The following is a 22,008-nucleotide window of genomic DNA, read 5'->3' on the forward strand; positions in this document are numbered from 1 at the left end:
TTGCATATGGCACGTTTTTTCTATACTATACACTTTAGTATTAGAGTTTAGCAAATATCCAGCAGTGTTTTGACGCTGAGTGTTTTCGGCATGACTTGAGAACCAGAGACAAGCAGGTCGAGCGGCACTGTTGAGTACTTGTCGGGATATTTTTGTACTTACTGCTAGGGCTGGGAAGAGTCTAAATGTACTACCCGGGTACCCACCCCTCTATTACCCGACCCTACCCGGGTACCCGCTGTAGGTCTCAAGAGATAGGTACAAAATGTCAGATTGGGAAACGTTTGACCGTACTCCTCTCAAAATGTATTTAAATACAGGTATAAAATGATCTGGTCATGCATACACTTACGCTGAGCGAAATTTTATCTTTATGCAAACATACAAAACCAGAAGGAATGAAATATATATAGTCGGAAAGAAATGTGAATATTTGTCACTTATAGTGTAACCATAGAGTTCTAGATAATTTTTGTCATTAAACAATATAATCACCTGACTAACCACGGGTCCGGGTAGTCCTGTGGGTACCCAGGTCCTACTCAGTACCCACCCGACCCGAGTACCCGAGTTACCCGTCCCAGCCCTACTTACTGCCACACTGCCCAAATGACGAACAACCATTAAATATAATTGGGTGAGAGTCGGTACTCTAAATAAATATACAGACTCCCTGATTCCAGGTACACACTTGCTGACCGAAGGATACACCTTGAGCAGTCACTTATTAGATTAAATGTAACCTGAGAAATATTTTGACTATATTACATCTCGGAGAGTACTTTCTTGACATACCAACAGACGCCTTTTACGTCACCCTTATCATGATTATCACATTATGACGAATATAGTATCTCTTATCAGGGGAGATAATAAGTTTTCAAAATGGCGACTGTTGATATTCGACTGGCAAGTGCACGTGTTCGACAGAAGACGGGTGACATCGAGGAGATCAACAATCTTGTCACGCCTGGAGATGTCATCACAACCGATACCGGATTCATGCGGTAGATGTCATTTATTTAAATTAATTCGTAAACATGGGAAACATGAAATTTGATACCGGTACAGTTATGATTGTCCAGTTTTCGATCAACGGGAATGTGATCTGTATCTGCGAAGTTATTGCACAGAATCCACCTCTGGGCACCGTTCCATGAAGTGATCTTAGCTCTATGATTGTCGTAGAGAGTTACGACCGACTGGTTTTAGTGTGCGGATCGATGGAGAGCGCAACGCTGGCTAGTAGCCTAGCGGACTTGGAGGGAGGGGGGGATGTAATTTCGTACCCCTATGCAAAAAGCAATAAATTAAGTTACATGAAATAACTCTATGCAATAAACAATAAATTTCGTTATATTAAATCTAAATCTAGACTTAGACCTTTATAACAGAAAGACCTGGCCTGAATCCTGCACCATATTGAAGAGACCATCAACGTAACCGCATAGGGAGATAGGACATCTGAACATTCTGTTTAAAAAAACACTGAGGTGGAGATGTGTATTTAACTAGAACAACTTGTCAAGTGATAATAGATTGATGGGGCTGTATGTTATTTCAACAAGATAAATATGTAGGGTTCGTCCATAGACCGATGCTAAGCTTTAAATGGAAACAATACTCCACCTTCAGTCATCGAGCCGGGTCCTATTAAGTAGCCAGCCTAATCACCAGATGCCAAACATCTGGCTATAGCAATCAGTTGGTCCAAAGTGCTTCACTTATGGTTATTATTATTTTAAATATATATAGTACACTAAAAGCTGCAACTAAATTAACTCGATATTGAAATATATTATTTCTGTCTATCACCTGTTAGTTTACCTGAATTCTCTGAAGGGATAACATGAAGTTTTTTATTGTTCATAATATGATGTTGACCTATAGATTTCAGCATATTTTTGATCATTGAAGGAAAGGCCGATCCATACTTCAATACTTAAAGGGGCACTGATCTAACGCAATTCCCCGGGACTGGTTGTTGCCTTTGTTATTGTTTTTTCCCATTGAGTACCCGGATGTAGAGCAGAAATCTAGACTAGCTCGCGACCTCTGTTGCGCCATTCGTAAGCGCATCAGTCACTTTTATGGATACCGGTAGTAATAAGAGCGTATGGTCACATTGATCAACAAAATGAAATACAGTTTTCGAGATAATAAGGAAATGTAGGTATCTTTGTGGGTAGCATCGGTAATGGTGACGAAGTTTTGATAAGTCACTTGCTTGGTAATTTTGCGATTTTCGTTTACACTATTTTGACTTGCAACACAAAGTAAATATTTCACCTGAGCATTGCTTTTTTTATAGTGTGTATATGTTTTTACTGTCAAAATGTGTAACACATTTATTAAACGTATAAATATTCAGTTATTTTACAAAGTGACTGAAAAAACATTTCCATCTGTATTATTATGGTAACGAATTCCAAACATTTTGATGTTTAATGTCATCACCAAGAGACTGAAAATGTTACGTTGAAAGGTACATTTCTATGTTGTTTGGCTTCTAATCCTACATAATAATCTGTTGTGATGTTTGTAGGCCCTTTTGATCGTCTTAATCAATCTGGACAGATTTTTTAGTCAAAATGACTGAAATATTTACACATTTTATAAATTGCCTGAGAGAATCACATTTTACAAATTGACGGTAATCTATACACGCTTACAAAGGAAATGACCTGTGAAAACAACGTCTATCGCGCATTGAAGAATTTCCCAACCAAGACGTAGAGAAACAAGAACGAATCGGTTCAAATGAAGGAAAACAAAATGCAAATACCATAATTACAACTCACCAAATTTATGTGTATAAATAGGCTGCTTCCTTGTTCGAGGAATGTATCCGTGAATATCCACACAAAGGAATAATGTGCCACTCATCTGCAGCTATACAAAATAACTTATTCGATGTCACGTGTCTCTGTACCTATCAAATATTCTAAAAGATATATATCGTTTCGGGATATTATAACCAGTGTTCGTTTCTCAACTGATCACTTGGATTGTTTCAGGTGTTTCACATAGGTGTCAAGTCTCAAGGGTTGGCTGAGAAAGGCCACGTGACAACTATTTTCATTACGTCCACGGTTCCTAAAAAATCCACTGAGTTTGATAACAATGAGCAACCAATCAACGTATTATCAGTTAACCCTTTGACCAAAGTATGTTGTTTTTACATCGGCACTTCACGCCATGATATGAGTGTATTCCCTTTGTTTTAGTAAACCTAGACATGTAAACACTCACTTTTGACATATCCTCTGTGCAAGATAACAGTGATTAATCAATCAACGTATTTTCTGTTAATCCTTTGATGACTAGGAACGATCCGTTGATTTACCTAAAAAAGTAAATCAACTGATTATTCATCTCTTGCTGGGCTGCCACGTGCATATTACATAACGCACATTTCACCTCACTTCAAACCTGGATTTAGATTGAATAATTACCCCAGACACAATAAATGCCAAATGAGAACCTTTGTCAGGTAATCTAAGTGGTGCTACCACTAATTGTACCTGTAATAAATTCATTAACTGAGCATCAAGTGAATGACGACAAATACACAAGTGTAGGGTTATACGAGAAAACGTGGATGACAACAAGGGAGTAGTAATCGTATTATCGACGCAATCCGAAATCCGAAAATGCTTTCACTGCAAGGATACTTTTTATTAGAATTAAACTATAACCATCTGGGGTATTTCCAAATGACGACTTCCGATGAGCTCCGCCGTTCTTTTTGTCTGTTTGTTTAGGCTGAAGAAATTAATTAACATGCGCCCTTTGTCGAATCTTTATAGATCACATTTAACCAATCAGTGTTTATTCAAAAATGCGTAAAACAAATATTGCCTCCAGCCTCCAAGTTTATTTAGCTGTCCTTGCAGACGGTAGCCCAGTCTCTGGTCACGCTCAGTTGCGTTGCGTATCATCCGGGTACTCACGGGGGAAAAAACAATAACAAAGGCAACAACCAGTCCGGGGAATGGCGTTAGATCAGTGCCCCTTTAAGACTTTGAGATTAATATGAACGTCACACAATTCATGAGAAATCACAATGAACATGTCTGTTTGAAAATGTAAGATGTTTTAAGACGAATGTAAAAATTGTAATAGGACCTTATATTACCCTATAAAGGTATACTTAGATATATTTCATAGGGTACAAATTTTCTTATTTTTAGGGTTACAAATTTTCCAGGTATACAGAATTTCTAGAGGTATCAATTCATTTGGGGTACGAAATGACCCCAACCTGGAGGGAGTATGTGAAGTCAGATAGCATTTGAAATATGAATAATTCAATTTACTGTGAATCAGATTACGTTGAAAATTGTGGGTTTTTTTTACTAGAATTATCGATTTGTTGCATTTGTATTGAGTTTTTATTAAACCAGATGTCGTGAAATTACACATGTAAGGTTTTCACATGATGCTTTTCAAACAAAAACCTTAGCAAAGCTATAGGGAAACATGAATAATAATTGATAATAAACCTTGTCTCGGTATTAATTATGAAATTTATGCTTTGCGGGGGAGACATCAGTACTATTGACAAAGAAAAGCTATTTGCAATATATCAGTAGGTTATTTTGAACTATTTTAACATGCTGAATCTAAAATTCATGTAATTTCTTTGTGACCAGTGGTTGTCGGTTGGTTGTAACGTTACCATATACATGATATACTTGGAGAAAGTTTTTTACACATAACCCCAATCTTAGGCTAGCAGCTATTTCAAATCTAGTGCTTAGTGTTTCAGTTAAACATGTGTTTTCAGGGGTAGATTTATCAACAAATCTGTATGTAGCCAGCAGGGCTTGCTCCTTTTAAAAGTTACTGGCCCTTTTCCAAACTAACTGGCCTTCATCTAAATGGTGGAGGTCACAAAGTGGGTCAACCTGAGGTCGCATAGCCACCTAGCAGGGCTCTGAAAATTCCTCACCCCTAAAACATGGAGAAGGGGTGAAATTTTGACTAGCCAGAAGGGCCATCTACTTTTGAGCAAGCCCCTTGTAATTTTAACTGGTCATGGACCCATGGTCCAGCAGTTAAATCAACCCCTGGCTTTGAAATGTTACTTTTGTGATGAAAGAAGACTTGAAACATGTCACTTTGGTTTTCAGTGGTCATGGGACTTATATGGAAGATGAGAAACTGCACTCCTCGGTGGCAGGGGTCGTGGAGCGCGTCAACAAGCTCATCTGTGTGAAGCCTCTCAAAACAAGGTAGGCACAAACAGTACACCTTCCCATGATGCCTGAGCCAAACTGACTTTTTCCTTGCAAAGTGTTACTTCCTGGCTGTTAGCTTTAACACCGTGAGGGTGGCCCAGTCGTCAAAGACACCGCGATTTGCATCCCTTGGACACGCCAAAAACCTATGATTGTGAGTTCGAATCCCTGTTCACCCCGATTGTGTTTCTAGGTTTGTCAGCACCATGCCCGTGCTTGTGGGTTTCACCGAAGCCGTAAACGTCTGAGACCTACATCACTTCAGGCTTTCCTCCCACATTAAGCTGACACGCTGTGATATAACTGGAATACTGTTAAAAGCGGTGTTAAACCCAACTCACTCACTCACTAACACTGTGAAGATCAGGCTTAGAATTAGTAGGCAGCCCATGCTTGTTGTAAGAGGCGACGAGATGGATCAGCCGGTCAGGCTTGCTGACTTGGATGAATCATGTCGTCATATCCCATTTGTTTGGATTGATGCACATTGTGTCAATCATTGGCTTGTCTGGTCCAGACTCGATTATTTACAAACTGTCTTCAGATTGCTGGAATATTTTTGAGTGAGGCGTTAAGCAACAAACAAACTCTGACACAAACACAATGCATCTTTGGTTATTGAATTATTCTTTGTCTTCTGTTTCTTTAGTTTTCAACTTTTATCAGTTACCATGGCTTCATACAAATGACTAAAGTATTTAGCTATCAGGGACTAAGTCTAACTTCAGTCTAGTTCTGCATCAGAAGTTCTATGAGATACTTAAAGATCTACCTTTACATGTATGCTTGTCATTAGAGGTGACTAAATGGATCATGTGGTCCATCTTCCCGAGGCAAAGGCATTAACTGAGTCCAGTTTCCACCCTTGCCAACTTGGCTGGAATCCAGGCTCGATCGTAGGGCCACCATTGGCTATTACGAGTTATGTCCCTGCTATGTCCCTCCTATTGACCAGTCAGATTCCACCTCTCACATCGCTTGCATTTGCTTCAAACAAAATGACCCAGTTAAGTCGTTCTGATCGATAATCAAATTCTCTATTGTAATAAAACGTGTCTTTCCACGCGAAATACATCAAATCACTTGAGCACCTGGATTGAAAACATGAAAAGATTTGCAAAGTATCTGTCGAAGACCAGTTTGCGGTACACATGCTTTGCAAATCCTGCAGTCGACCGAAACCTGCACATTGAATTCCATGTTGTTTACAAACCGGATGTCTAGTTCGTTATGCAATTTTGATTGGACTATGCATAGACTTGTTAGTCCAGCCAAAATGTAACTCCAGAATTCCAGCCTAGTTCGGCAAGAGTGGAAACTCACTCACTCACTCAATGTTACATCATGTCTTGTATGATGAGCGTTGGGTTACCATGGTTACATCATGTCATATACAATCAACATGTTTCCGTCAGGTACAATGGTGAGGTGGGGGATGTGGTGATTGGTCGGATCCTGGAAGTCTGTCAGCGCCGCTGGAAGGTGGAAACTCACTCCAAGCTGGACTCTGTCCTCATGCTGTCCTCGGTCAACCTGCCGGGCGGAGAACTGGTACAGATATTTACACATTCATTTCGCAAGATTTTCCTTTTTTTTGATTGATTAAAGACCCGTGAAGATTCGGATCAAGAATAGATCTTGACTATGTGACTGTGCTTGTCGTAAAAGGCGACTAACGGGATCAGGTGGTCAGGCTCGCTGACTTGGTTGATGCATGTCATCATTTCCCAATTGTGTATATTGATGCTCATGATGTCAATCACTGGATTGTCTGGTCCAGACGTTTATTTACAGATCGCCGTCACATAGCTGGAATATTGCTGAGTGCAGTGTTAGACAACCATCAAACAAACAAACAATGCTTCAATTTGGAACTGACAGAAAATGTAAACAAGGTGAACAGTTTTGTCTTGTTCAAGCAGAACAAGGGGCGGTCGGATAGCCTAGTGGTTAAAGCATTTGCTCATCATGTCGAGGACCCGGGTTCGATTCCCGATATGGGTACAATGTGTGAAGCCCATTTCTGGTGTCCCCCGCCATGATATTGCTGGAATAGTGCTGAAAGCGGTGTAAAACCAAACTCACTCACTCAAGCAGGACTAGGTACAAACAATGAGGACTAGTGAAATAATGTTTACAGTAGTCCTCTGGACTAGTCTTAAAAACTGAATTTCTAAGGCTGCTCTTGGTTGAAAACTTGTAGTTTCTTGTTTCAAAGTTCAAAGTTCAAGTGACTGCATTTTCACTGCCTGTTTGTTGACAGCGGCGGAGGTCGGAGGAGGACGAGAAGTTGATGAGACATTACCTGAAGGAAGGGGACCTCATCAGTGTATCCTTTGGACATATCTACATTCCTTATTTACCTGTGAACATCCGGGTTAGACTTGGTCTTCAGCAACCCATGCTTGTCCCCCATGAACATCCGGGTTAAACTTGGTCTTCAGCAACCTATGCTTGTCCCCCATGAACATCCGGGTTAAACTTGGTCTTCAGCAACCCATGCTTGTCCGCCGTGAACATCCGGGTTAAACTTGGTCTTCAGCAACCCATGCTTGTCCGCCGTGAACATCTGGGTTAGAATTGGTCTTCAGCAACCCATGCTTGTCCCCCATGAAGATTCGGGTTAGACGTGGTCTTCAGCAACCCATGCTTGTCCGCCTTGAACATCCGGGTTAAACTTGGTCTTCAGCAACCCATGCTTGTCCGCCGTGAACATCCGGGTTAAACTTGGTCTTCAGCAACCCATGCTTGTCCGCCGTGAACATCTGGGTTAGAATTGGTCTTCAGCAACCCATGCTTGTCCCCCATGAAGATTCGGGTTAGACGTGGTCTTCAGCAACCCATGCTTGTCCCCCATGAACATCCGGGTTAGATGTGGTCTTCAGCAACCCATGCTTGTCCCTCGTGAAGATCTGGGTTAGAATTGGTCTTCAGCAACCCATGCTTGTCCCTCGTGAAGATCCGGGTTAGACTTGGTCTTCAGCAACCCATGCTTGTCCCTCGTGAAGATCCGGGTTAGACTTGGTCTTCAGCAACTCATGCTTGTCCCTCATGAAGATCCGGGTTAGACTTGGTCTTCAGCAACCCATGCTTGTCCCCCTGTGAAGATCCAAGTTAGACTTGGCAACCCATGCTTGTCGTAAGAGGCGACCAACAGGATCTGTTGGTCAGACTCGCTGACTTGGTTGATGCATGTCATCATATCCCTATGGCATATATATTGATGTTCATGTTGTCAATCATTGCATTGTCAGGTCCAGTCTTAATTCTGGTTTGTGCTGATTACGTTTCTAGATTTGTAAGCATGACACCCTTGTTCGTGGGTTTCACCAAAGTAGTAAACATCTAAGACCTGCATCACCGCAGTTTTCCTAGAAGCAGTCATGCCAATATTTTACTGAAATGCTGTTGAAAGCAGCGTTAACCCAAACTCATTCAGTCTTTCCACATTAAGCTAGCACAAAGTTCAGTGGAAGTAGTCAGTTGATTGCGTAGTGTGTTATTTCTCCATGACTGAGTCAGGCAGAGGTGCAGAACGTGATGGGCGATGGCTGCCTATCTCTACACACAAGAAGTCTCAAGTATGGGAAGGTAAGGTGGGTCGTGGGGAAGTCGATGTCATCATCACAGCACACACAATAACCTCGGAGCCATTATTATTGTATTCGAGGTAATAAGCGCCCAGTCGCTCTCAAAATTAGAAATAAGGGGCCTCTTATTAGAATATAATTTTGGTAAGAAATTTTTTTTAGTAAATTTCGTGGTTTATTCTTACAGCCTGAAATGATACAAAAGAAAAGTCTGTGCGTATTTTACATGAGAGATATATTTTCCAGAATTAAAGTGCCCATAATTAAGGGCACATATAACACTGTTACACACGAGTGTGTATTATACACGAATAAATAAGTCTTGTGTACAAATGTAGTTTGTTGTAGACAGTAAAATTGACAGAGAGAGGATTTTGATATTTTACACCCCTCCTTTTTTGAAGTGCTGGATCTGGCCTTTTACCAGGTACCAAAAAGAAACCTATGCAGTGGTAGAAACTAATAGTTTCAGTCCACTAGACCTTATGATGATAAGATATAGAAAAAACATCAAAAATGGCAAATTTTACTAGTCCTTATGATACCTTAACTATTGGGCAGTTTGGCAAGGACTACCGGACTAGTGCCAATTTCAATTGCTGATATGTTAAATCTTCAGGAAACTGGTACTGGCACTAATACTATTTACACTGAACTCTGTTAGTCAGAACCCTGTTAATCTGAAGACCTGGCAATTACAGACTTGAATGCTGCTATCAAAATAGCATTACTCCACCATTATTAGGCCTTTATGTGTTAATCCGAAGAAGAAAAATAATCCAAATGATTCCAGTTGGAACACTATCATCCATATTACCAGGGCTTCACTGTACACATTAATCATTTGAGCTGGGAACATTTGAATTCTCATGAATAAAATGAATACCCCAAACGTGATGGTTTATGGTGAATGTGGACGAGTCCCTTTGTGTATAGAAGCACGAGTGAAAATAATAAAATATTGGAATGCAACTCTAACACGTTCACCAAAGTCTCTGTTATATAGCAGTTTCAAGTCATATATCATTGCAGACCAATACCTTTTCAGTGTTACAGTGTTAGTCTTTGAAAATTTAGTGTAGCACTTGCAAGATTCCGATGTTCATCACACGATCTTTAAATTGAAAAAGATAGATATCAAAATATTCCGAGAGAAAATAGACTCTGTCCACTATGTGACCTAGGATTTATTGAGGACGAGTATCACTTTTTACTAGTATGCTCGCATTATGATGAACTAAGAAAAGTATATTTACCAAAATATTTCATGTAAACCATTGTACATTTAAGTTTAAACTATTAATGGCCACTAGCAACATTGAAACCATAAGAAATCTTTCTATGTACATATATCATGCTTTTATACAAAGAAAATCAAGTTTGGAAATTATATGATTGTACCAATTGCTCCTGTAATCATGATTGTACAATAGGCCTGTGACCTCAGTACGTTGAATAAAGAAATTGAAGAATATGAATTGAATTCTCATGAACGAGTAATCAGTTCACAAAGTGGTTGACATTGTGGTGTTTGGTGACAGTTAAGCCAGGGTACTCTGCTCCAAGTCTCCCCCTCACTTGTGAAGAGGAGGAAAACCCACTTCCACAACCTGCCGTGCGGAGCTTCCATCATCCTCGGCAACAACGGCTTCATCTGGATCTCCCCCACTGCCAATGAGGACAGCGATGACACAGGCGGATACGAACAGAACCTAGAGGTGAATAAATCCCTTCACGATTTATTGTTTAAGCGATACTTTCATTTATTGTTTTAGTTTACGGATATTTCACAAAATATCCAGGTCAGTAGGTTGAGAAAAAAATAATGTATCAAATCCTCTCATGATTCTCCATCATGTTCATAACTTGTTGTCTTTTGAAGTTTTCAATATAAATTTTCAACACATTTTCATAAGAGTACGGTATTTCAACTAATTTAATTTTGATAGCTCCAGTAAATGAGCTTTTTGAATATTTACCTATTTCCAGACGGTAAAATAATAAACATAGCTTTTCATTTTTTCACATTTCAATATTTTTGAGTTACTGGATTCGTATACCAATCTTAAAAAAGTTCATTACCATTAAATTCACCATGAGACATGTTATTGAGTTGTTCAAGAGCAGTGGTGTATTTCAGAGTTGGGAAATCTCCGCGGAAATGCGGAAAATTGCGGTTTTTTAAACAGTAGTCTTCGGAAAAAAATCATCTTCCGCATAAAAATTTATATATTAAAAAAAACTATCCGAAAAATATTATCTAAAACCGGACAACCGTCGCGGATTGTCCTGTTTTCGATCAGAACTGTCAGCATAATAGGTTTTGACTTTTGCCATTGACTTATTACATTTCTTGGTGTGAATGTTGTCCAAACTGCACAGAATTGCTTAAACTGCTATCAAATGTTTAAAAAGAATTCTGGGGGATCCCCCTAGACTTTACCCCTTTTTTTTCGGTAAAACCTGCTCACATCCCTGTATTTGTGTGTCTCTTTCTTGGGTGTGTATTTTTGCCTTTAGCATTATTCCAGTCTCCGTGATTTGTTTGTTCGTTGCTCGCAATTTGTCACTGTATTATCCAGCCCAGAATTAGTTAGATTCAGGCCTCCCTCACATGGCTGGACTATTGCTGAGTGTGGCTTAAGACTCAGCAATACAGAAACACTTGGCTTATGATCTGCACCATATTCCAATGGTATTGTTGAGAATGTTCAACCTTTTTGCAGCCAGTTCCAAGAGCAGATCGCGAGGTGATAGCCCGACTCCGGAACTGTGTTCTGGCGCTTGCCGACCACCAGATGATGCTGTACGACACCAGTATTCTGTACGTGTACGAGGCCTCCGAGAACCATGCAGTAAGTTGAGAAAAGACTGGATTAACAGATGGATTTGTTGGGTTCCACACTGTTGGGGACCTCTAGCCAGGTTGTTACAGATTCTCAATATCATCCTATCACAATAGACACATAGAATGGATGCTAAACATAACCATGGGGGCATAAGAAAAGTGGGGGGGTGTGTCGGATAGCCTAGTGGTTAAAGCGTTCGCTCGTCACGCTGAAGATTCAGGTTATTCCCGACATGGGTACAATGTGTGAAGCCCATTTCTGGTGTCCCCCGCCTTGATATTGCTGTAATATTGCTAAAAGCGGTTTAAAACCGCTCTCTCACTTACTCTTCAAGTAGGGTTTAGAAGCTGGGATGATGAACAAGGGAGATAACTCTATGGATATACAACTTCTTTATTACAATGAATGCATCATATCACTTGCTTGTTAAGGGTGTTAGTATCTACACTGAAATGTCAAATTCATTGTAATAGAGAAGTTGTATATCCGTAGATCTATCTCCCTTGCTAAAAGAATAGGTATTTTGGATCATTGATGCTGATTCAATTGGGGGCGGTCGGGTAGGTTAGTGGTTAAAACGTTTGCTCGTCACGCCGAAGACTCGAGTTCGATTCCAGACATGGGTACAATGTGTGAAGCCGATTTCTGGTGTCCTCCGCCATGATATTGCTGGAATATTGCTAAAAGCGGCTTAAAACCATACTCTCTCACTCACTGATTCAAATGAACCATACACATCAGACTGTAAACTTTCACAGACTGTGACTGTAAACCTTCTACTGCCTCATGGACAGCTTGGGTTGCATGATCCCCAGGGAGCTGAGAATGAAAATCAGGTGCACCCTGATCCATTTAGCGCTTTGAGCATGCTTGAGGGTGTGCATGTTAGTATCATTATTTATACTCAGCTATGATTTATTAGATACTCTTTTTCTATTAGAATTTTGGAAATTGTTACTTTTCATGGTTTCCATGACAAGTTGGACTTAAAAATTCCTATCAATGAACATGATGAAAGGTTTGTTTCCAGAACATCACTCATGATCTTTTTGTATTTTCTCATTTATCAATTTAGTGGTCAACTTGTGACTTTTATGTTTTTTTAATATTTGTCTTTTATATTATTTCGAAATCCATCAAGACAAATGGAAAACCCGAGTGAATCTGTTGGTAAGCACTGTTCCAGTGATCTTATCGTAACCAGCTTACACAGATGGCTAACGGTACCGATCAGCTGGAAGAATGTAATCAGCTGTTTATTCATTGTCATTGAATCGTACAAGTCATTGACGGCATTTCACTCACTACAACATATCAGTGACAGGAGGTACAAGTATTTCATGCTTCATTGGGGCTTTTTTTCACATTGTTCTGAGATAGTGGTTGTTTGTTTCACATTGTTCTGAGATAATGGTTGTTTGTTTCAGATTGTTCCGAGATAGTGGTTGTTTGTTTCACATTGTTCTGAGATAGTGGTTGTTTGTTTCAGATGTTCCGAGATAGTGGTTGTTTGTTTCAGATTGTCCTGAGATAGTGGTTGTTTTTTTCAGATTGTCCTGAGATAGTGGTTGTTTGTTTAACGTTGTCCTGAGATAGTGGTTGTTTGTTTCACGTTGTTCTGAGATAGTGGTTGTTTGTATCACCTTGTTCTGAGATAGTGGTTGTTTGTATCACCTTGTTCTGAGATAGTGGTTGTTTGTTTCACATTGTTCTGAGATAGTGGTTGTTTGTTTCACCTTGTTGATAGTGGTTGTTTGTTTCACATTGTTCTGAGATAGTGGTAGTTTGTTTCACATTGTTCTGAGATAGTGGTTGTTTCACATTGTTCTGAGATAGTGGTAGTTTGTATCACCTTGTTCTGAGATAGTGGTTGTTTGTATCACCTTGTTCTGAGATAGTGGTTGTTTGTTTCAGATTGTTCTGAGATAGTGGTTGTTTGTTTCAGATTGCCCTGAGATAGTGGTTGTTTGTTTCACATTGTTCTGAGATAGTGGTTGTTTGTTTCACATTGTTCTGAGATAGTGGTTGTTTGTTTCAGATGTTCCGAGATAGTGGTTGTTTGTTTCACATTGTTCTGAGATAGTGGTTGTTTGTTTCAGATTGTCCTGAGATAGTGGTTGTTTGTTTCAGATAAGCGAAATGTTGAAGCCAGAAGTGACGGCAGAATTAATCGACCTGGTTCGTCAGAGGTTGGAAATGGAAGGGACCTAGATGTTCCTTCCTGTTTGGTAGAAGCAAATACAAACGAGGCAAATCTCATTAAAGGCATATCTTGGTGCTTGCTAGGGCGACACAAAGATCTGAGGACATCACATTACAGGTCACAATAGAACGACCTTTCATCCGACCAATCAGAGTGTTGCTTACGAAAGCACACGAAAGTGAAAGTCTGAATGTGTTTTCTAATCATGCAACCTCAAAGGTTAACATGGGATATTCCAAACGATTGTATCAGACTGAACGACTGATTCCTGATGCTAGACATCATGTATCGCTTGTTTCAGTGGGTTAAACATTTGAAACTGAAGAGACTTTCCATAGCCCTTTTCTCAGCCATCTATTAGACATTCCAGAAATTTTTGTTCAGTTTTCAAATTTGGAACCAAGAATCAGATTTTTTGTGTAGCAGTAGCAAGCAAGATTTGATTTTAATGAGACTGAAACAAAGCAAGAATCCTTCAAGACCCAGACTATCCGCTACAAGACCAAGTATGTGTGACTCCATGATGAACTTTGTGCAAAACCTACCATTGCCTGATACTGAAGCAATGTACAGAGTGGAGGTCACAAGGACACGGGGCAGGTTGCATGAGACATATTGCCGATGTAATCTGAGCGCTCATTGGTCGGACGACCCGTGAAGATCAGGGGTAGAACAGGTCTTCAGCAACCCATGCTTGCAGCAGAAGGCGACTATGCTTGTCGTAAAAGGCGACTAACGGGATCGGGTGGTCAGGCTCGCTGACTTGGTTAATGCATGTCATCGATCCCAATTGCGCGGATCGATGCTCAGGATATTAATCACTGGATTGTCTGGTCCAGACTTGATTATTTACAGACCGCCGTCATATAGCTGGAATATTGCTGAGTGTGGCGTAAAACAACCAACCAACCAAAATCATTGGTCAGACAGCAGGCTTGAATGTGTTCACAGAATACACACCTGTGAAGTATTGATTATTATGTCTTACGTATGTGGAACTATTAGGCTGAAAAAAATAATATGTCTTGGTTCTCAGGCACCACCCACATGATCAGTCTGCCTCACGTTTTGTTTTTATTTTCATTTTAAGAAAACCAAAAGAATCGCTCAAGTCCAACGGTGGTCAAATACAGTATACTGTATTCCAGTATTTTACTCATCAAGGAATACATTTATGTAGGGAGGCCCTTTCCCAGGTTGATTGTACACAACTGTTTAGACCCGTGAAGATTCCGGGGTAGAATAGGTCTTCAGCAACCCATGCTTGCTGTAAAAGGCAACTTTGCTTGTCGTAAGAGGCGACTAACGGGATCGGGTGGTCAGGCTCGCTGACTTGGTTGATCCATGTCATTGATCCCAATTGCGTGGATCGATGCTCATATTAATCACTGGATTGTCTGGTCCAGACTTGATTATTTACAGGCCGCCGTCATATAGCTGGAATATTGCTGAGTCCGGCGTTAACAACAAACCAACCAACACAACTGTTTACCTGGGTTACATACTAAGTTGAAGCCTTACTATGAAAGGTAGACAAATTGTTGTTAGATAATTGATATCGTGTGTTGTATCATGTGTTGTGTTTCAAAGTCAGATGATCAAGATACATAATTTAGATGTATATAAAAGCATTATTTACTGTAAATTGTGTGTTGTCATTTCATTATTTTTTAAACAAATCTTGGGTGTCCACACCATGCAATGGCTGGAAAGGTGTCCCTTGTCTAGTCAGTAACATCCCAAAGACATTACTCAGTAACCATGGTAACACTCCTGTAGTTAGTCCAGGTAGAAATTGATTGATGCTGGTTGTCAGATGCAACATAATAGATCAGCTAGTCAGGTTCAGTGAGTTGGTTGATGGTGTAGCATTGTACCCACCCCATTGGCGTTGATCGTTGCTCACAATATAAATCACGGGATTGTCTGGTTTATTTTTCCTCGGATATTTACAGGCCAGCGACACATTACTGGAATATTGCTGCATTCAGTGTTAAACAACAAACAAAGTAACATTCATCAGGAACTTGGTTAACCCAGGTGATTTCACTGTCCCGAGTTATGTCCCTTTGTCATGCCAGCAACCGCTGAGGACCTAATTATTATTTTTAGACCAAAGTGGTAACATGACAACCTGTGTTCCTTCAGGCTTTCCTCCCACATTAAACAGACACACCTTGAAATAACAGAAATACAGTTGATAATACATTCGGGGCACGGGTGGCCCTCTCGTCTAAGGTGCCGCGATTCACTGTGCAGAGCTGCGTCCCTGGGCATGCCAGAAACCTATGATTGTGGGTTCGAATCCCAGGTTGCCCCGATTATGTTTCTAGGTTTGTCAGCACCATAACCGTGTTTGTGGGTTTTACCGAAGTGGTAAACGTCTGAGACCTGCATCACTTCAGGCTTTCCTCACACATTAAGCTGACACGCCGTGATATAATGAATACAGTTGATAATACATTAAACCCATTATGGTCACTCTAGATACAACAGATGCACAACAAAGGTTTCAGTAATATTTATTACATGTGAAACAATGCTACTAAAATGATTTAATATTTACAAGATCCTTTTTCAAATGCAGATATGAAGGAAATTATTGGCCTGTGGAAGTCATTTTGGCTTAGTTATGATGTATTGTTACACATCACATCGCACCAGCCTCCTTCAGTAGATTTTTCAACCTCCCAGATTCATGAAAGCGTGTGATTTCTTTGAAGCCACCAACATATTTTCCATTCACAAATAGTTGGGGGACCTGAAAGGTAACAAAAAAATGTCATCAACATTTACAGTAGATGCCAAGACAAGGATGCCGAGAAACCAAGACAAGGATGCCTAGACACCAAGACAAGGATGCTGAGACACCAAGACAAGGATGCCGAGACGCCAAGACAAGGATGCCTAGGCACCAAGACAAGGATGCCTAGACACCAAGACAAGGATGTTGAGACACCAAGACAAGGATGCCGAGACACCAAGACAAGGATGCCTTGACACCAAGACAAGGATGCCTAGACCACAAGACAAGGATGCCTAGACACCAAGACAAGGATGCCGAGACACCAAGTCAAGGATGCTGAGACACCAAGACAAGGATGCCGAGACACCAAGACAAGGATGCCTAGACACCAAGACAAGGATGCCCAGTCACCAAGACAAGGATGCCTTGACCACAAGACAAGGATGCCTAGACACCAAGACAAGGATGCCTTGACACCAAGACAAGGATGCCTAAACACCAAGACAAGGATGCCGAGGCACCAAGACAAGGATGCCTAGACCACAAGACAAGGATGCCTAGACACCAAGACAAGGATGCCTAGACACCAAGACAAGGATGCCTAGACACCAAGACAAGGATGCCTTGACACCAAGACAAGGATGCCTTGACACCAAGACAAGGATGCCTAGACACCAAGACAAGGATGCCTAGACACCCAAGACAAGGATGCCTTGACACCAAGACAAGGATGCCAAGACACCAAGACAAAGATGCCTAGACACCAAGACAAGGATGCCTAGACACCAAGACAAAGATGTCGAGACACCAAGACAAGGATGCAGACACCAAGACAAGGATGCCTAGACACTAAGACGAAGATGCCACCAAATTTATCGCATGACTGTTTAACTTGCATCATTTACCGTTTCTTTAAAAAAAATATATCCGTCAAATTATGCCAGTCACCCCACATTGGGGGGCTTTTATTCCATTCCTTCATGCTTTTCATGCATCTTCAGTCATCCAGGGTAATATATATACTACTGCGATTAGATACCCTGGATTGATTCGCCACCATAGCTTTGGTTCGATTTGGTGTGACCGTGTCATCATCTCTCTAGGTTAAACAGGTTAAAACAGAAATTTAATTGTTTTTAATTGAGTTTTAAATGAACATGAATGCATCTTCTGAACGTGAGATCCACTGGTGGCGCTATGATCGAGCCCAAAATTCCAGCAGAGTTTGGCAAGGGTGGAAACTAGACTTTAGGAGTCGGTTAACTCCCTTGTCTCTGGAAAAGATGATTTTATGAGTTCTAAGATGGGGGCTGGGAATCCTGCTACTACTATCCCCCTGGTTGTTTGTGTGATCATATGCAAAAGACAGTTTGAGTACTGGTGACACTAAGTCTTGTTTCAACCCTGAAATAACAGTGCAATTTAATGGGACAACTGTCTCTACCATCCTTGCATTGAAACTGGACACTGAGTTACAGTGGTAAATGGGTGCAGGGTGTGTGTCATAATCATGGTAAAAGATTATATGATACATAGAATGGAGATGCGATACACTTGACACCAGGCACTGTCATCATCAGCTGATGGATGTCAAATACAACTTTAAGCCTTATATTGACATATACATAAATCATAACAAAACAATCTTTTTAAACTTCAATCCTATTGCCAAATTGCTTGGTATTAAAAATTGAGTTCAAAATGTGTCCAGGGCCCACTTGCACAAAGCGATCATAGCGCTAAGACTATGTAAGCCTATGTTAAAGTATGGGAGTTACGATCATCTTAGCGCTAAGATCGCTTTGTGCAAGTGAGCCTTGCAGTTATGTTAGTTGGTATTCACCGTGTGATAAATAAAAATAAGTGTTTCTTGAGCGTCACTTTTGTTTTCAAAATTAAGAATTTCTTCCTCGCCCCTCACATTTGAGACAAAATGTGCCTGAGAAACACTTACTATCTCTTATACAACCTTGGTACACAATATAATGAGCATACAACATCAATGAGAACCCAGTTACTTGGCATTCCGGTGCCACAGTGCAGTATGCTAGAAATGTTGGAAATGTTTATCTGGTATGAGGATGTCAATATTTCAATGTTGAAATTATTTTTCGTGTTTTTTCTTGCAAAGAGGGACAAATCAATAAAATATTTAGGAATAAATTTTGGTGGATGTATATGGTAATGTGAAAATCGATCCCAGTTGAATTTACTGGTACAAGCTGTGTACACTGATATAATTAAAGCGTTCTTAAATTGGATGCCAAGACAAATTAGGTGGAGAGCCAGATGTGGGGTTAGGCAACCTCATCAATCGATGGTTGATTAGACGATTAGCGTATCAATGACGTACAACAACGGGTACGTACGTACTGTAACATACTGTCCGTGTTCACGCCACTCTCCAGTTTCAGCGACTTTTAGGAAACTGCATTTAAAATGTTTCATGATATAGCATATTAAATAAGGGATCTGCTTACCGCTCTGCTGTCAGTCAGACATAGTATCAGGAGGTAGTTTTCTATCTGGTTGCAGTCTTGACGTTTTTCAATCTCCACAACTTCGTATGTTTGAGGTGGCATTTTGTATCCTTCTAAAACCTTTTTCACCGTCTTAGAATCGGGGCAGTATGTCTTTGAAAACAGTAGCACCTTTCTTTGTGCTAATTTGGCATCAACAAACGGCTCTGCCCCTGCCATTCTACTGTTTCAGACTTCAAATCGAACTGTGCACGTGAATATGTTTACATTGGCAACTCCTTGTTGTCATTGAAATTATTACCTCCGATGTAGAGAGTTCAGAGAGTTGTCTCCCTTCTCACCACGCTCCTTCCAAACGCGCTCAACCCTTCATTGACTTTGGGAATTTATGTATCTGTGCGAGGTGCAAACAATGTTTTTCTAAAAAGGATGTTAAATATGTTTAATACTTATATTAGTAATAAAATCCCAATCCTGTGTATTTTATTTCTAATCAATAAAAAATAACAATCAAAATTGTAAAAATAATTTATTGCCATGTGCCTTGTTTCACATACGATAACTGGTTAAAATAGCACCACAGATTCTCAATAATCATACATGAACACAAAACCAAACTAAATGTGTGTCTCCATTTCAAAACAAGTACAACAGAACAGTGCTGTTAATTGATATTTCATAGCCATGTTGCAGGGAAGCAAGCAAGCAAGCACCAATAATTGCATGCAAGAGAATTAGCAAAAAAACTACATACACTAACTGCTACTAGAACAACTACCTAAGAATAATGAAGAATACTTGGGCTAAAGGACAGCTCAGGTAACAATAAAACATAATGAGTTTACCTTTAAATTAATATGCAAGTAATTGTACATGTTTCATATCACTGAGAACAAAAGTATTTCCACCTATCAGTATCACCTGTAGGTCTTTGTTTTTAAGATATGACATGATCAAGGGTGGCTAAGACCTAAAACCTTTGATTTTCTAGACAAAATCAAACCATGATTGACTATGTGACCAGAGATCTCTTAGAAAATCTGCATAACTGAGTAGACAAATTGCTCTTTTTTTTAAACAGTTGTATAAGATTATGAATTTTCATGTTAGACTAAGTTCTACATTTGGTTTATAAATGATTCTAATTCACAGTCAAATGGACACTTCTTATAACTTACATACAATTCTTGAAATTAAATTTTCCTATTTTGTTGCTTGCCTAAATGATCCTTTTCTTAGGGACTGGTAATTTATGAGACTTTAAGACAGTGGGATTGGTCTGGACTGTGTCGTATACATATATGTGAATGTACTTCCAGAAGACTTGCAAAAATAGAACTGTATCAATTTTGAATGCTGTCACCTACCCCCTACCCCCCATAGAGTAAAAACACACATCACAAACACATATCTTACCTAATCTCACCGGCCTATTCCCATCATATACCGGTACTACCAGTCCCTAACCTCAATACTACCAGCACACAGCCTCACAGGCAGCTTGGGTTGTGTACTCCCCAGGGAGCTGAGAATGAAAATCAAGTGCTCACTGATCTATTGACCTGGGTAATAATCGTGTAGTGCTGTGAGCAACCACTTGGTGAATGGAATCTGGTGCATTATAAATGCGCCCCGCTCTAATAAGCGCCCACGACGATATTTGCTAATATATTGGCTAGTGAACAATCCCTATTAGCACCCTTCCGATTGATCAATGTACACAAGACTTACTTGATTGTGTATTATATGCACTCGTGTGTTATATGCACCCTTAATTACGGGCAATTAAATTCTGGAAAAAAATGTGTCGTGTATAATACGCACAGACTTTTCTTTTGTATCATTTCAGGCTGTCAGCATAAACCACGAAATTTACGATCTTTCAACTTTCACCTAAATTATATTTTACAAAGAGCCCCCTATTTCTAATTTTGAGAGCACCCTGGGCGCTTATTACATCGATTACGGTAACATTAAAAGATAGCATGGTTCACCTTATCCATTTCATGAACCATTTCTGATCAATTATTCTGAGAAATATTTTCAGACACTTTTTTACCGAATTCATATTACATCAGATGATTCAAAACTAGAAAGAATAGTGAAATATTATTTTTTTTAAAATAAGCTAAAGATATCTTAAAAGTCACAGAAAGATTCCTGACTCCAAAAACAATAAAATTCAAAAGTTTCCACATGACACTCTGTTTTATCGTCTCATTCACTCAGAGTAATGCCACAATGAAACACCCGTTACTGTACAACCGTTTAAATCAATATCAGAATATTACTTTTGATTTCAAACTTAAGCCAACAAATACAATTAAGCCTTCGTGACCCAATTAGGGACCAGGTTATTAATGGTCCCCAAAATCAATGCTGGTCATAAGTGCGATCTCATTAAAATCAGATTCTCAAAATTAGTTCTCGCTATCACTGAACAAAGATCTGAGGAGATCCAATTACGTGCCACGTCAGAACGACCTTTCATTCGACCAATCAAAGCGTCGCTTACCAAATTATGAAAGTGACATTCCAGAATGTTCAATTGTTCAGTTTTAAAAATTTTAATCAAGAACTGTGTCAACATATTTTTCAAGCGTAGTCGGAAATGGAAGTCGCAACATTGAAACAAGTGCGATAAATCTCGAGAAAGCTGCTTTCTAATTGGATGATGTCGACTTCTTTTTAGTCATTTCAGTGGTCGGTCAAAGTTTGCGAAATGGGATGTCCTCAGATCTTTGTTTGGCGGCAGTGAGAACTTAGATCTGATTTTAATGAGATTGGTCATAAGAGATGACTATATGGATCTGGTGGTCCGACTGGGTGAGTTGGTTGATTGCATGTACCCTGACAAGGTGGATCCTTACTCCTAATATCAGTCACAGGATTGTCTG

General features: G+C 39.9%; 2 protein-coding genes across 2 annotated transcripts; one reads left to right on the forward strand and one right to left on the reverse strand.

Moving 5' to 3' along the window:
* Positions 1–885: 885 nt before the first annotated feature.
* LOC139458985 (exosome complex component RRP4-like) lies at positions 886–15,489 on the forward strand. The gene is made up of 8 exons (XM_071240423.1): positions 886–1,007; positions 5,136–5,237; positions 6,659–6,794; positions 7,507–7,572; positions 8,766–8,834; positions 10,375–10,551; positions 11,560–11,688; positions 13,813–15,489. The coding sequence occupies exons 1-8, from the start codon at positions 886–888 to the stop codon at positions 13,891–13,893; spliced, it is 882 nt and encodes a 293-aa protein (XP_071096524.1). The 3' UTR covers positions 13,894–15,489.
* Positions 15,490–16,411: 922 nt separating this feature from the next.
* LOC139458986 (uncharacterized) lies at positions 16,412–19,337 on the reverse strand. Its single transcript, XM_071240424.1, has 2 exons — positions 19,112–19,337; positions 16,412–16,646 (listed from the first exon to the last, which is right to left on the reverse strand). Exons 1-2 carry the CDS (start codon positions 19,328–19,330, stop codon positions 16,536–16,538), a joined length of 330 nt encoding a protein of 109 aa, XP_071096525.1. The 5' UTR covers positions 19,331–19,337; the 3' UTR covers positions 16,412–16,535.
* Positions 19,338–22,008: the final 2,671 nt, after the last annotated feature.

This window comes from Haliotis cracherodii, unplaced genomic scaffold, assembly GCF_022045235.1.
Source record: "Haliotis cracherodii isolate W230 unplaced genomic scaffold, xgHalCrac1.p SCAF_13, whole genome shotgun sequence".
NCBI lineage: Eukaryota > Metazoa > Mollusca > Gastropoda > Lepetellida > Haliotidae > Haliotis > Haliotis cracherodii.